The sequence below is a fragment of the Oncorhynchus clarkii genome, chromosome 9, assembly GCF_045791955.1.
Source record: "Oncorhynchus clarkii lewisi isolate Uvic-CL-2024 chromosome 9, UVic_Ocla_1.0, whole genome shotgun sequence".
In the NCBI taxonomy this organism is placed as follows: Eukaryota; Metazoa; Chordata; class Actinopteri; order Salmoniformes; family Salmonidae; genus Oncorhynchus; species Oncorhynchus clarkii.
Genome location: NC_092155.1, coordinates 29,522,332 through 29,538,926, shown reverse-complemented (window position 1 = coordinate 29,538,926; position 16,595 = coordinate 29,522,332). Strand labels below are relative to the sequence as shown.

General features: G+C 44.7%; 1 protein-coding gene across 1 annotated transcript in view; it reads right to left on the bottom strand.

Annotated features, from left to right (window-relative positions):
• Nucleotides 1-1,038: 1,038 nt before the first annotated feature.
• The window catches only part of LOC139416194 (actin-binding LIM protein 2-like), a 110,544-nt gene continuing 94,987 nt past the window's right edge, over nucleotides 1,039-16,595 (bottom strand). Inside the window, exons 16-22 of the mRNA XM_071164578.1 lie at nucleotides 16,443-16,480; nucleotides 16,171-16,285; nucleotides 15,910-15,968; nucleotides 13,507-13,573; nucleotides 12,699-12,706; nucleotides 12,340-12,420; nucleotides 1,039-5,357 (exon numbers count right to left, since the gene is read on the bottom strand). Coding sequence (XP_071020679.1) covers nucleotides 5,244-5,357; nucleotides 12,340-12,420; nucleotides 12,699-12,706; nucleotides 13,507-13,573; nucleotides 15,910-15,968; nucleotides 16,171-16,285; nucleotides 16,443-16,480 — 482 coding nt within the window. The 3' untranslated portion in view covers nucleotides 1,039-5,243. The remainder of the gene's footprint in view (nucleotides 5,358-12,339; nucleotides 12,421-12,698; nucleotides 12,707-13,506; nucleotides 13,574-15,909; nucleotides 15,969-16,170; nucleotides 16,286-16,442; nucleotides 16,481-16,595) is intronic.

Sequence of the window (16,595 nt, the reverse complement as noted above, 5' to 3'; positions counted from 1 at the left end):
CCAATCGCAGCCGTAGTTTACAAGGGCTTTCCCAATCACAGATAAGGGGTGGGGGTCTTTGCCTTTTAAATAGTCAGTCTAGTGGATTTGAGGCAGCTGATATAATAACTATTTATCAACATACAGGCCTATCAAGATAATAAATAGACTAACACAGAATGGCAGATTGCTCATCTCTGTAGTCTCCGTTTTACTATACATACAGGCTATGCGAAACCATGATGAATCAAATGACAACAATGATTCACTTCCTTTCATCAGCACCTGTTTCAACATAATAGATTCACAGTGTGGAAAAATGATTCAGTAGCAAGACTGCACCCAGAAATCTTATTTCCTTTGTCCCAGAGCAACAAATTAGACAAAGTTGCATATTTGTTCACTGGGTTTAAACCGGATGTCCTGTTCTAATTTAATTTAGAGACAGACTAAATCACAGACGTCAAACCGATTCCACGGAGGGCCAAGTGTTTGAGGGTTTTCGCTCCTCCCTTGTACTTGATTGATGAATTAAGGTCACTGATTAGTAAGGAACTCCCTTCACCTAGTTGTCTAGATCTTAAATGGAAGGAACAACCAAAAACCAGAAGACAAAAAGGCCCTCCATGGAACGAGTTTGACACCTCTGGACTAAATGAATATTAACCAGGTCTCTCCAGCCCTATTCTAGAGCTACCCTACTGTCGTTTCTCACTGCAACTCCAGTCGTAACTAACCAGATTCAGCATATCAACTAGCTCATTATTAGAATCAGGTACACTCGATTAGGAACAGGGTTGGAGAACAGGGAACAGGGTTGGAGAGCGCTGATATGAACCAATAAGGATGTCTGTTGTGTCTGGAACAAACTTTCCTCACACCAGAAGAGACTGTCACGTATACAAAGTTAGCTACTCTCGTTTGATAGGTGCCACTGAAACATTTCAGTTTGTCTGAGAATAACACAAAAGAGTTTTCACTGACTGCTCAAGCAACTACCCAAACAGTCAAGATTCTGACCAGTTAAATTACCATAAAACCACAGCACACATCAAAAGAAACGGTACTGAATGAAACATTTATTTAAAGATGGACATCAGTATTTCTTGCAAACCAGCGAAGCCAAATAAGAACAAAAGCTAAACAAAAGGCTTAGTTACAGCATTAGAATAATATTAAACCATATTTTCAGCCTCTCATCATCCTCCACAGGGCCTCAACAACATCGAATCACAGCATATGGTATCCGTTGGTTACACAGTGCAAAATAATAGATTGTGACAGAGCCAAATTCATTTTAGCGTCATCATATTGCATAACGGCAAAGTCAGCATAATTCTAATTGTGTGCCACAGAGACGGCTTCGCGTTACGCCTAGCCATTAGGTTAAAAGAACAACATATTTGATAAAGACTAGTCATTCCATAACATTGGGGTTAATACAATGAGGCAGACTTATTTTCACGGGACATTCTATAACAAACATGGTAATACACTTCTCTGTGACCATAGTGGCGCAATGGACATATACCTGCATACATAGGATATTCATAAATATCTGGCTTCCATTACAATCAAACGAGCAAAAACAGAAGCCACACATTGACCATACGATATGTTATTATGTCTCTATATTCAAAATAAATCGGAAGCAAACAAATTGCGTCTATTGGGCAGCTCCTTCCGATTTCCTGTATCAAAAGCGTAAATAAAGTTGTGAATCCAACACTGTATTGACCTTGACGTAAGAGAGACACGCAGCTGATTCCTTTGAGTGGGAGGCCTGTTTACCTAAAGAGATGATGAACGGGTTGTGCAACGGGTTGTGTGTATCTGGGCTATGTGAGCTCTGCTGATCTGGCCTAGTGTGTATCTGGGCTATGTGAGCTCTGCTGATCTGGCCTAGTGTGTATCTGGGCTATGTGAGCTCTGCTGATCTGGCCTAGTGTGTATCTGGGCTATGTGAGCTCTGCTGATCTGGCCTAGTGTGTATCTGGGCTATGTGAGCTCTGCTGATCTGGCCTAGTGTGTATCTGGGCTATGTGAGCTCTGCTGATCTGGCCTAGTGTGTATCTGGGCTATGTGAGCTCTGCTGATCTGGCCTGGTGTATATCTGGGCTATGTGAGCTCTGCTGATCTGGCCTGGTGTGTATCTGGGCTATGTGAGCTCTGCTGATCTGGCCTAGTGTGTATCTGGGCTATGTGAGCTCTGCTGGTCTGGCCTGGTTTGTATCTGGGCTATGTGAGCTCTGCTGATCTGGCCTGACCCTTGAGCAAAACAGAATGCACTTGGCCCTACACTGCTATAAGGAACCTAAAAGGGTTCTTTGGCTGTCCCTGTAGGAGAACCCTTTGAAAAACCCTTGTTGGTTTCAATTGAGGACATGGAAACCAAATTACAAATGAGTTCAACCTGGAACCAAAAAAGGTTATCCTATGGGGACAGCCGAAGAACCCTTTTTTCTAAGAGTGTAGACACTGACTGAACTAAGACACATTTAGCATTTCCTCCCTAATAGTTAAGGTTAGGATTAGGAGAATGGAATCTGATCCCAGATCTGTGTGTGCCTAAGGGCAAGTTCAGAGCTCAGACCTGGATATGTGTTCCTTAGTTTCTGCCTCTCAGCTTACACTACTGTTTCCACAGCTGTTCAAACACAAAAACAAACACAGTGTTTCCGAACAGCCCTCCATTGTGATCTCTGTTCTGGGAAAGCCCTCCTCGCCATTGATAACGCTACATCAACCTTCTTTCAATGTTACAATGATGTCGTAACAGTGATCCAAAAAGGTCAAAACTTACACACATCCATACACACAGCATTCTTCCAAACTGCATAAATGATCATTCGATATAAGCAGACATTAGATTTGACAATGTAATTCTGCAACACTATCGGCATTCACGTTCAACGAGGCACACTCAATACGTGGTCGACTCCATTGCTCCTGTATCAGCACTTTGTGACATCTGCTGACGCAAAATGGGTGTTATAAATACATTTGATTTGAATTTCGATAAAAGCGCTTTCATTTCAGATCGACATTAGAAGTCAGGAGACATGAGCTTTGATGACGACGGCTTAATGTTCTACTTACCGATGGAGCAAAACTCTAATTTGATATTTATTCAGATTGACTGTGTTTTTCATTTATATTGAGCATGTATTCTCCAATACACCTGCCCTATAGCCATTCGATTTAAAGATGACCATCCTCATCCTCCCTTTAAGATGTCTATAAATAAATGCCAAACAAAAGCATGTGAATTGGGCTTTTCATTGGACAAAAGTTGTGTTACAAAATGTGCATAAAATAATTAACCAAAATGAGGGACCAAAATGATCCAAATTGAGAATGTTTTTACAAACATTTTCATACATTTCCATCGTAGACGACCTCGACCATCTCTCATATGCATGCATGCCCTAGAGGCAATATATACCTTGGCTTGCATAACAAACTACGAGACAAATATATGTACGCTGTATGTCACATGTATATTGTATGCCACTTACGGTTGAATTATTGTTGGAGTTTCTGAAGACTTGGCAAAGCCAATATATGTTTTCCCACTACATATGTGGCAGTGGATGCCAAATGACGTACAAACAACGAACATAGAAAGGGTTCATCCTCTATCACAGAAGGTACAGATTATATGTCAATATGTCATTATCAATTCATTAAGCAAGGCTTAACTTGTATTGCTCAAGTGCTGCTGCAGGCCTGTGTTAGATAGTGTGAGGACAATGAGGGGGGAGCAGATGATAAAGGTGTCATAACAACACGATTCTCACATCTGAACACTTCCACAGAATGGATGACGGCCATCCAGGAGTCAAAAATAGCTTATAAAAATAATGTCGGTTTTTGATGGGAAGGGATTTACGTAAAAGTGTCTGGCAAGGCAGTGTTTGACAACAGGGCTTGAAAGAACCTGAGGCTCTATACATCTGCTATGGGTATCAGTGGTGCCTATGGTACTGTTTTTACCCATGATTCATGCTGTTGGCTCTGATCCAACCCCAACACTCCCATCTTCACTGATTTATGAGTGGCGTGTGTAAGATACAGCCCTCTATCAACAAATCCCGGCATGGCTATCAAACAAACTACCCACTTAAAAAAGGAGAAGATAAACTTTTCCTATCTTAACCTCCACCGCTGTAAAATGATACATCTGTTGTTCAGATATGAGACTATAAGTTGTGGTGAGTTAGAGGCTAGCACAGGCTACAGCGGGGAAAGGGAGGATAGAGAGAGAGAGAGAGAGAGAGAGAGAGAGAGAAAGAAAGAAAGAAAGAAAGAAAGAAAGAAAGAAAGAAAGAAAGAAAGAAAGAAAGAAAGAAAGAAGAAAAAAAGAAAGAAAGAAAGAAAAGGAGATGGAAAAAGACAGAGAAGAGGAGTAAGAGGAGAGGTGAGGTGGTAAGAGAAAGAGAGAGAAAGAGAGAGGGGGGGGGAATGAGAGAGAGAGAGGGGGGGATGAGAGAGAGAGAGAGAGAGAGAGGGGGGGAATGAGAGAGAGAGAGGGGGGGGAGGGGGATGAGAGAGAGAGAGAGGGGGGGTGAGAGAGAGAGAGAGAGAGAGAGGGGGGGAATGAGAGAGAGAGAGAGAGGGGGGGAGGGGGATGAGAGAGAGAGAGAGAGAGAGAGACCTTAAATGAGACACGGTAGATAAGGAAAGATCAAGTGAGAGAGAGAGACCTTAAGAGAGGGTAAGAAAAACAGATAGCAGGAATGATAAAAGAGGGGAAAACGAAACAGATAGAAAACAGACAGAGATATTGTTCCAAGTCGAGATAAAGACCGTAGAAGAGGCAGACGTTGAACCAGGAAGAAACAGAGACAAAGAGAAAAAAGCCTATTTCTCTTTTTGGGGAGGAAGGGGGAGGGGGATGCAGAACTCACATCGAGGCGGGGAGAGGGGAAGAGGAGGAGTGGTGTCAACGGGCCATGCAAATGCATCTCCCCCCACCTCCCCAAAGGTTATAAAAAAATAACATTCAGACCACAACGCATACAAAAGCTATATGTGACGAACATTGCCTCGACGTTGGATGTCGGTCACGGCGACATCGTGAAAATGTCTCCACCTTCCTTATTCTGGCAGAGATGATGATTCGCAGGCGCAACGTCGTATGGCGGTGCATATATAGATGATTTCTGATGGGTTTTTTTTTCTTTCTGATTTCCTTTCTTCCAGACTGGACAGACGTTGTAGACTAGAGATGCTATTTTTATCCCTGTTACAGTCACTTGGCTTTAGAAAAGGCGTGCCTTCTTTTTCATGTCGTTCTTCTTCCACAGGGCCATGCGGTCAAACTGGTCCAGGGTCATCCCGAACACATGCTGGAAGTCCTCTGGGGAGAGGTGTCTCTGGAAGAGACAAGAATACAAGACAATATGTTTGTATTCATTAGAATGACAGGACCGACAATCTGTGGAAGCAAAATAGTGGGAATATGACAGACAGACACAGACACAGACAGACAGACAGACAGAATAGAAAGAGAGAATATAAGAGAGGCAAGAGAAAGAGTGGTGAGAGAGAGAAAAAAAGAGGTGAGAGAGAGAGAGATACTATCAAATACATAGTTCAGTGCATTTATCCATCTGTTTAAGTGCAGGATTCCATGTCCTGTGAAGTGCACTTGAGTGCAGTCGCCTCACTCAGCCCCTGTAACAACACCACTCTCACACACACAGAGAGAGATGTAAACATATGTTTCCCATGCTAATAAATCCCTTTGAATTGAATTGAATTGAATTGAGAGAGAGAGAGAGAGAGAGAGAGAGAGAGAGAGAGAGAGAGATATCATTTGGTGCCTGAGGAATGCTGAGACCGCAGTGACAGGTGTTGTGCTTTCCCCCACCACCACACCCCACTCCTTAGTGGCAGCAGGTAGCCTAGTGGTTCGAGCGTTGGACTAGTAACCAAAAGGTTGCAAGCTCGAATCCCCGAGCTGACAAGGTAAAAATCTGCCGTTCTGCCCCTGAACAAGGCAGTATACTCACTGTTCCTAGATACATTTTTAAAAACCCAGGGGAGCAGAGCTGAGGGCCTGACTAGGACACACTATGTCTGGGGTGACCACAGATGGAGAGAGGGCCTGTGTGGGATGGCAAACACTAACCCCTAAAATGAGGCCTAAAGGGCTGGCTGGACCTGCTAGGAGCTTCATCCTCTTAAGCTGTGCTGACAACCTGCTTTGGTATTTCAATTCTATTTGAGATAAGTGCTGTATAATGCTTAACATAAGCTTATCATACTTACGTTATCCTCTGGTCCAAATTTACCTACACTTACACACATCTCACATGAAACCTCAACCTCACACCATCCATGTGTGACCCAAAACCTACTGTTGTGTTCAGCATGAGAATATCATTGGTCACTGGTTCTTTAACACCAAATCAAAGTCCATGCCTCAGAACCATGTCTATCCCCTGTTTGGCTCACATTACAAATACTATAACCCCCCAAAATGTCAAAAGTATACGATGGAATCGTTTTTTTCTTCTTCCATGAGCTGAAATAAAAGATCCAAGAAATGTTCCATACGCACAAAAACTATTTTTTCTCTCTCAAATGTTGTGGACAATTTTGTTTACACCGCTGTTAGAGAGTATTTCCCCTTTGACAATATAATCCATCCACCTGACAGGTGTGGCATATCAAGAAGCTGATTAAACAGCATGATCATTACACAGGTGCACCTTGTGCTGGGGACAATAAAAGGCCACTAAAAATGTGCAGTTGTGTCACACAACACAATGCCACAGATGTCTCAAGTTTTGAGGGGGCGTGCAATTGGCATGCTGACTGCAGGAATGTCCAACAGTGCTGTTGCCAGATAATTTAATGTTTATTTCTCTACCATAAGCCGCCTCCAAAATCGTTTTAGAGAATTTGGCAGTACATCCAACTGGCCTCACTACCGCAGACAACGTGAAACTACGCCAGCACAGGACCTCCACTTTCGGCTTTTCACCTGCGGGATCGTCTGAAAAGGGGGATCTGGGGTGCTGAGGAGTATTTCTGTCTGTAATAAAGCCCTTTTGTGGGAAAAAAATCATTCTGATTGGCTGGGCCTGGCTCCCCTGTGGGTGGGCCTATGCCCTCAAAGGCCCACTCATGGCTGCTCACCTGCACAGTCATGTGAAATCCATAGATTAAGGCCTAATGTATTTATTTAAATTGACTGATTTCCTTCTATGAACTGAAAATCTTTGAAATTGTTGAATATTATGATTATATTTTTGTTCAGTATAGAATCGGGCTGTCATCGTGTGACGGTCAATCAACTAGTTTCCATAACGACCAGGCATCTCCAGCGGAGAAGGGAGGAATCTGGGCAAGACACCGCTGGCATCACATCAGATGAACGCAACATGGTACACACACCTGCCTAGAAGGCCAGCATCCCGGAGTCGCCTCTTCACTGTTGACGTTGAGACTGGTGTTTTGCGGCTACTATTTAATCATGAAGCTGCCAGTTGAGGACTTGTGAGGCATCTGTTTCTCTAACTAGACACTCTAATGTACTTGTCCTCTTGCTCAGATGTGCACCGGGGCCTCCCATTCCTCTTTCCATTCTGGTTAGGGCCAGTTTGCGCTGTTCTATGAAGGGAGTAGTACACAGCGTTGTACGAGAACTTCAGTCTAAAGAAGGCCAGTTTTATTGTTTCTTTAATCAGAACAACAGTTTTCAGCTGTGCTAACATAATTGCAAAAGAGTTTTCTAATAATCAATTAGCCTTTTAAAATGACAAACTTGGATTAGGTAACACAACGTGCCATTGGAACACAGGAGTGATGGTTGCTGATAACGGGCCTCTGTACGCCTATGTAGATATTCCATAAAAAATCAGCCGTTTCCAGCTACAATAGTCATTTACAACATTAACAATGTCTACACTGTATTTCTGATCAATTTGATGTTATTTTATTGGACAAAAAAATGTGCTTTTCTTTCAAAAACAAGGACATTTCTAAGTGACCCCAAACTTTTGAACAGTAGTGTACGTTTTACGGACACAGTGTGTTTTACATTAGTATTACATATGTTGTTGTTATTAGTTTTTATTATTCCCAACTTTCAGCTCCATTCAACTATCTCTTAACACTATCCATATTGGATTTCTATTTGACATTATTACTCTTAGTAATCACAGCCCTCCATTCACATAATACAGGCATCTGACTTTGTCTGTCTGCCTGTGTATGGGGAAGCCACTGGGGTGTCTGTGTGTTTGTCCCGCTCGTAAATATCGACACACGCACGCAGACACAAATACTGCAAAGCACAGGGTGATCTCATGGTGGGTTTAATGGGATTCCACAGCAGATTTGCATAAATCTGTGTGTGTGTGTGTGTGTTTGTGTGTGTACATGTGTTTGTGGACCTAGCTCTATGTTGTATAACACACACAGCAACTAGGTCTCACAGTCTCACGTCGGAATTAGACGTTCATCCATGTTACTCAAAGATCAAATTTCGAAGTTGTTACAAATGTCATATTTCTACATGTTTAGGGTTAAGTTTAGGCATTAACTCCACTATTTTAAGGTTGAGGTTAAGTTTCGGCATTAACTCCACTATTTTAAGGTTGATTTTAAGTTTAGGTATTAACTCCACATTTTTAAGGTTAGGGTTAAGTTTAGGTATTAACTCCGAAATCTTAAGGTTAGGGTTAAGTTTAGGTATTAACTCCGAAATCTTAGGGTTAGGGTTAAGTTTAGGTATTAACTCCGAAATCTTAAGGTTAGGCATTAACTTAAGGTTAATACCTTAAGGTAAGGGTTAAATTGTGGGATAGGCTTAAAACCAAAATAAATAGCTTTCAATTTGTTTTACCCCGTTTTCTCCCATATTTCGTGGTATCCAATTGGTAGTTACAGTCTTGTCTCGTCACTGCAACTTCAGAACGGACTCAGGAGAGTCGAAGTTCGAGAGCCGTGCGTCCTCCGAAAACACAACCCAACCTAGCCGCGCTGCGTCTTGACACAACGCCCTCTTAACCCGGAAGCCAGCCGCACCAATGTGTCAGAGGAAACACTGTACACCTGGCAGTGTCAGCGTGCACTGTGCCCGGCCCGCCACAGGAGTCGCTAGTGCGCGATGGGACAAGGATATCCCTGCCGGCCAAACCCTCCCTTGACCCAGACGACGCTGGGCACATTGTGCGCCGCCCCATGGGTCTCCCGGTCGCGGACCGGCTGCGACAGAGCCTGGACTCGAACCCAGAATCTCTAGTGGCACAGCCTTAGACCACTGCGCCACTCGGAGGCCCTCAAAAACAACTGCTGGATTCAAACTTACAACCTTTGGAATCAGGTTACTATAAATCGAAAACCATACCTAGACTACCAACAAGGCCTTGGGGAAATACTGTAGTTAATACTGTAGTTAAGATAACAACTGATGTCGGATCAGTGCAGCCTCAGTGTCTCCATTCAGTTACGTCATCAAAATCCAGACATCTGTATTTGGAGCTCATTGTTGTGGTGTTGCATTAAGACACTTTATGTCTAGTAATAATCTCCACATGCATTGTTAGTCTCACCGGTTCTGAGCACAGAACGAATGACTCAATAACTCTTGGTAATCACAACCATCCATACACATAATAGAAGCATCTGTCTTTGTCTGTCTGTCTGTGTACGGGGAAACCACCGTCTGTCCCGCTGGTAAATATCGACACACACACACACACACACACATACTGCAAAACACAGTGTGATCTCATGGTGGGTTTAATGGGATTCCACAGCAGATTTGCATAAACCTTTGTGTGTGTGTGTGTGTGTGTGTGTGTGTGTGTGTGTGTGTGTGTGTGTGTGTGTGTGTGTGTGTGTGTGTGTGTGTGTGTGTGTGTGCGGGGGCCTGGCTCTACGTGGTATTACACACACAGATGGGGTTTGTATGAGTGAAAAATGAAATCACCAGTTTGAGATAAAAAAAAAACTTTACTGCCTGGATAATGTTGCTTCACCCCGAGAGATGATGACTTATCATCTGAAAACAGTCACTCCGTCTCACACACACGCACACACACAAACCCATAGCCTGACACATATAAGAGGACGTATGTGATTTGTGGACAGTGGCACATACAGTAAGTGCATACACACTCACAGACAAGTAGAGATATTCTAAACCCACTGAAATGAGACCAACACACACACACACACACACACAGGGCGAATGCGTAGGGGGAGATAAACAGCATGATAAATCAGCAGTCCATAACTCAGTGTGAGGCTAGAGGAGTAACCCGTCTGCCCCAGCCAACAGCGCACATACACTCACACAATACCATGATAACGTTACCACAAACCAACCCTCACAACATTGGGACAATGTAGTGAGAGTAGTCCAGTGTGCATTTGTAAGGGCGGGGGGGATAATCACACACACACACACATATGCTGAGGCAGACAGCTCTGGAGCCTTGTGTACGTCACACACGTACACGCGCACACACAGAGACAGGGTTAGAACAAAAAAGGGGCTGACTTCTCCCACTGAACCACATTGCAAATTAATATGGAAAATGGTAGGAAAAATACAATTCAAAGGTTCATGGCAATAACTAGGGCCTCTGCCTGAGTATACTAGAGAACACTGAGACATGGGCCTGGAACTGTGGTATGATTAGATGGAGAGAGAGAGAGAGAGAGAGAGAGAGAGAGAGAGAGAGAGAGAGAGAGAGAGAGAGAGAGAGAGAGACAGAGAGAGAGAGAGAGAGAGAGAGACAGAGAGAGACAGAGACAGAGAGAGACGGAGAGAGAGAGAGAGATCATTTGGTGCCTGAGGAATGCTGGACTAGTGAAAGGACAGCCAGTAACCACAGGAGCAATGACCCTGACCAACAGTACTGTATCCATCACAGGAGGCTGCTGAGAGGAGGACGGCTCATAATAACGGCCGGAACGACGAGGATATAATGGCATCTAACACCTGGAAACCATGTGTTTGATGTATTTGATACCATTCCGCTCCAGGCATTACCACGAGCCCGTCCTCCCCAATTAAGGTACCACCAACCTCCTGTGGCGTCCACATAGGCTGACCCACTGGGGAGCCAGGTCCAGCCAATCAGAATGAGTTTTTTTCCCCCCACAAAAGGGCTTTATTACAGACAGAAATACTCTTCCTCCCCCCCTTCCCTTTGACGATCCCGCAGGTGAAGAAGCCGGATGTGGAGGTCCTGGGCTGGCGTGGTTACACGTGGTCTGCGGTTTGAGGCCGGTTGGATGTACTGCTAAATTCTCTTAAACCACGTTGGAGCCGGATTTGGTAGAGAAATGAACATTTCATTCTCTGGCAACAGCTATGGTGGACATTCCTGCAGTCAGCATGCCAATTGCATGCTCCCTCAAAACTTGAAGCATCTTGAAGCATCTGTGGCATTGTGTGAATGTGTGGGAAAACTGCCCATTTTATAGTGGCCTTTTATTGTCCCCAGCACAAGGTGCACCTGTGTAATGATCGTGATGTTTAATCAGCTTCATGATATGCCACAACTGCCATGTGGATGGAATATCTTTGCAAAGGAGAAATACTCACTAACAGCTATGTCAACATATTTCTACCAAAAAATGTAGAGAAATAAGCTTCTTGTACGTTTGGAAAATTTCTGGGATCTTTTATTTCAGCCCAAGAAACATGGGACAGCACGTTAAAAGTTGCGTTTATATTTTTGATCAGTGTACATTTTCAGAGTACCTCTAAAAAAGTCACACTTTAGGACTTGGGTTGGAGAGCGTGTCTCCAACCCTTGGCTCACCAACCGACCATAGTCATGTGGCCCTTAATTGAACAAACAGTCAAAAGCAGAGCAGGCCAGCCACAACCCAGCCACATAGGGTCAAGGCTAGAGTAATGGTGAGAAAAACAGAGTCTGGAATCCAAGCCTCCCGACTTCCGACACACCATCCCAACCTCACCGACTCCAAACCCAGCCAGGAGGTCGGCATTCCCGACCGCAGAGGGCAACCTCCTGCGTCAGTCACACCTCGGGAAATACTGACGTTCCCACTCCTCAGGGAGAGGTTCCCAGAGAGCGGGAGACTTCGTAAAAGGTTCGTAGGGAGATCGTAGAGAGGTCATAGACTGGTTGAGAGGGGACAGAGATTATAAGAGTCTCCCTGTAGGATGCTAGGATCGTTTCCATGCCACAAGATCACCAAATAATTGACTCGACTGGAGCCTGGAGCCTCACAGGACAGAGAGGGAGAGTAGGACAGAGGCAGAGAGAAAATAAAAGAAAGAAAGAAAGAAAGAAAGAAAGAAAGAAAGAAAGAAAGAAAGAAAGAAAGAAAGAAAGAGGGAGCGATATGATGGACTCTCACCTCCAGTCTGGTACGGTCCACATCTCTGGGTAGCTTCACCCTCACCCTGTGAGTCACAGCCAGCACCTCATAGGGGTACACCTGGAACACACACACACACACACACACACACACACACACACACACACACACACACACACACACACACACACACACACACACACACACACACACACACACACACACACACACACACACACACACACGCACGGTCAGCTATTTAACACTACAGTCATCCTGGGTAGAGTGCTAATGTACTCTACCAAGATGAAGCCAAAAGACATCTAACTACAGTATATATGCCAAATACATCAAACTAATATGATGTGAAACACCGGCAACAATTGACGGAACCTTACCTTGTACTCTGGAGGCGAGCAAAAGGGAGGGAAGGAGGGAGGAAAAGAGGGAGAGAGAGAATAATATGTCAGATGAATGACTGTGTTAGTATTTCAGAGGCCAATAACGAACACTACCATAATAGAACAGGCAAATAAATTACAGCACAAAGAGAAGCACAGAATTATGCAAATGAAGGTGATTCTTTGTGTAACTTAGATATTGTGTTCTAACTCAGCACGTCAAAGGCTTTAAAAAAGCCTGGTACCAACTTCCTCTCACTGACACGCGCACGCGCACACACACACTTTGAAACAAAGTATTTCCGAGCATGGCACTGTGTGTGCTGCCTGTCTTTGGCTGAGTAATAGCAAGAGCACGCTGAGGCAGACAACTCTGGAGCGACTGCGTACATCACACACACACAGACACAGACACAGACACAGACACAGACACAGACACAGACACAGACACAGACACAGACACAGACACAGACACAGACACAGACACACACAGACACAGACACAGACACACACACACACACACACACACACACACACACAAACACACACACACACACACACACACACACACACACACACACACACACACACACACACAACACACACACTGATGTAACTCATATGGTGAAGGCATGTGGCTTTAGCACCCTTGAGCGAAAACTCGTCCACCTGAACCGCTGCCCATTAAAAGTGCAGCTGCAACATTATTACATCGTAGATCTGCTAATAGATCCTATCAGACCTGCCCTTTTCCAATATGGCAGCAATGAACTAGCAGATCTAGTATTTGCGATCTAGGTCCTACCTCTCATTCCTCCCCAGCTGTGGGAGTCCTGCTGGTCTGGCTCATCCTCAGCATGGTCGGCAACCTCCTAGGAAGGACACACACACGCGCGCGCGCACACACAAACACACACACAGTGGGTTAAGACTAAAAACAGACCAGGTCAACACACCTAAATGGATCCAGACATATTTGACCGTTTCCAGACCATACTGTACATTGTCATACATAATACATGTACTGTACAGTTACAAAGAGAAGCCTAGTCGTTCTCTCCTTTCCTATTCTCATTGGTTGGAGGATAAATTGCACACAAATGATACACAATGATGTCCCTTTTTGAAGGCAGCTTTACAATCCAAGAGAGGCTACCCCCACACCCTGACAAGTGCAATCTGACTGCAGAGTCTAACCTGGTTGGAGAAAGGCTACCATGCATTGAGGGAGTTGAGGGGGAACTGGGTTAGCTACTGTAGCTGAGTGCATCCTTTCTGGTTTGGTTCCGGCTTCAGTCTCAGTCTAACTGGGATCTCTGTGGTGTAAACACGTGATGGATTTCTCAGTGTGGGAGCGAGAGAGAGAGAAAGAGAAAGAGAGAGAGAGAAAGAGAGGGAGATAGAAAGAGAGAGATAGAGCGAGAGAGAACGAGAAAGAGAACGAAAGAGAGAGAAAGAGAGAGAGAGAGAGAGAGAGAGAGAGAGAGAAATCGAGAGAGACAGAGAGAGAGAAAAATAGAGAGAAAGAGAGAGAGAGAGAGAGAGAGAGAGAGAGAGAGAAGAGAGAGAGAGAGAGAGAGAGAGAGAGAGAGACAGAGAGAGAGAAAAAGAGAGAAAGAGAGAAAGAGAGAAAGAGAGAGAGAAAGAGAGAAAGAGAGAGAGAGAGAGAGAGAGAGAGAGAGAGAGAGACAAACAGACATTCAGAATAACAACTGCTCCATTCCCAGCTCAGTAAATAAACGCAACCTCTTTCCATAGCCATACATCGTCTCTCTGTCTCAACTGCCACAGGAACTCTAACGGCCAATCAGGTTGCAGAATTCATGTCTACAGTGTAGCACGCTACTGGGGCCTGATACAGTCCACATTTCACATTTCCTCCTAAAGTCGGCCTTTCAGCTATTTCACCCCTCTTGTCTAGCCGACCACCATCCATCAACAAACAAATATAAGCAGCAATAACACATCATTAAGGTTAGACTAAATCCACTTTTTCTGCTGCAGTCCAGTATCTGTGGAGGGAGTGGTTACGAGTGATAGGCCTACATGGAATCTGATAGGAAAGCTGTAAAACATGATTTCCCAGTCTAAAAGAGCTCTGTGGAAGTTAGAAAAACAACCAACCTTCCTGTGTTGATAAGTCAAGGGCTGTGTGTCAATACACTGAAATGGCTTCCTTTCCTTGTCTCCTTCCCTTGAGTACGGTTGATAACGCAAAAGACTGGATAGGTTTACATCTATTGCTTTCCCCTATCATAAGGCTGCTAGATCAGTGGGGGAGGAGAAGACACAAGGAAAGGAAGCCAGTTCAACTATTGATACGCAGCAGAATATTGCCATTTTTTGACATGAACTTCACTGTCTATTGGCCATAACTCACTCCCACCCGCGGTGACAGAAAAGGCAATGAACATTTACTAAACACTACCACCTGGTGGTTAAATCAATCACTTCGCCCAGCTGGCACCTCCTCCGCACAGCAATCAGTGCGGCACCTTATTTAATGAGCGGCGAGCTGAGAGAGGCCCGACAGACCAATCACCGATCGGTCTTTAATGGAGCTCTAATCTTTAGCGCGCTTGGCTAAGCCCGTTGGTATGGCGACAGGCACACCTCATTTCCATTTACGAGCAAGTTTTCCAGTACCTCACAGAACTCTGAGCTCTCTGTAAGACGGCCAAGTCCGAATCAGACGCCTGCCCAGGATAGAACTGACTGTCCCCCTGCCAAGGGCTCCCCCCTCTCCACCCCTTGTCTCCTCCAGAATCAGAGAGGCCAAAACGACATCCCCTCCACTCCCTTGTTGGCACTTAGTTGAAGTGGAGCATCGCATTGTGTCATTGGGGACCATATGTGAGGCCACCTGGTGCAAGTGTGTGTGTGTGTGTGTGTGTGTGTGTGTGTGTTAGGATGCCTTTCCTCTGAGGGAGAGAGAGACAGTGTACATGACTTGTTGCGATCATGGCCCGCGAGACGCTAAATGAGCCAACGGCAGTCAGATGTGAACCTGTTTCACCGGTGTCACACATGCTAAACTATCTCCAGCGGTACAGGACAATGGACCCCGTGCGTATTTGTATAACATTTAACTTCATACTACACAACCAAGTAAGAGGTTGTCGCTGGATGATTCTGTATAGTCTCTGGTACTTTCTCATTGCAGCCTCTGTTCATTATGGTGTGTGTGTGTGTGTGTATGAGAACTGACCTTGTATATGCCATTTTTTCCATATCCTGGCAGGGAAGCAGACTTGCTGTAGGGGAAGCCTGTAAGGAACGAAACAATGTCTAAGTCGTCATAAGGGCTCTTCGGGCTATTTTTTTTTCTCAATCTGATGTCAATTCAGTGAGTCCTCAACCTTCATTGGTTGAGCCCATGTCAGTCAAGTCAGCGTTGAACAGTGATTGGCTACTCATTGGTGGAGGCAATGCTAGTCAAGTAAGGATTGTCCACTGATTGGCTACTCACTGGGCAAGGAGGCGTCAGTGGGCAGGCTGCAGGTGGACTTCCTGGGGTCCAGCAGGTCCTCTGGGAGAGGTTGGCCGTCTATCTCACTCTTCAAGATCATCCAACTGGTCCTTGTCTATACAGAGAAATAGACCGCTTTTGTAGTGAATAACAATACAGTCTCAACAGCCAATTATTGTAGTGAATACAGTCTCAACAGCCAATTATTACAGGATATCCAAGGATGGATTGATGTGTAGGTGCGTGGGACAGACAGACAGACACCTCCTCACCTTGACGTCGTCCCCTTCTGGCCAGGATGTTCTAGAAGCTGTAAAACAGTCATACAGTACGTAACGAACCACACTCCTGATGTTACGGTATATAACATATCACGTGACATCCCAGTTTCTATACCACACATCTACAGTGGCAAGAAAAAGTAT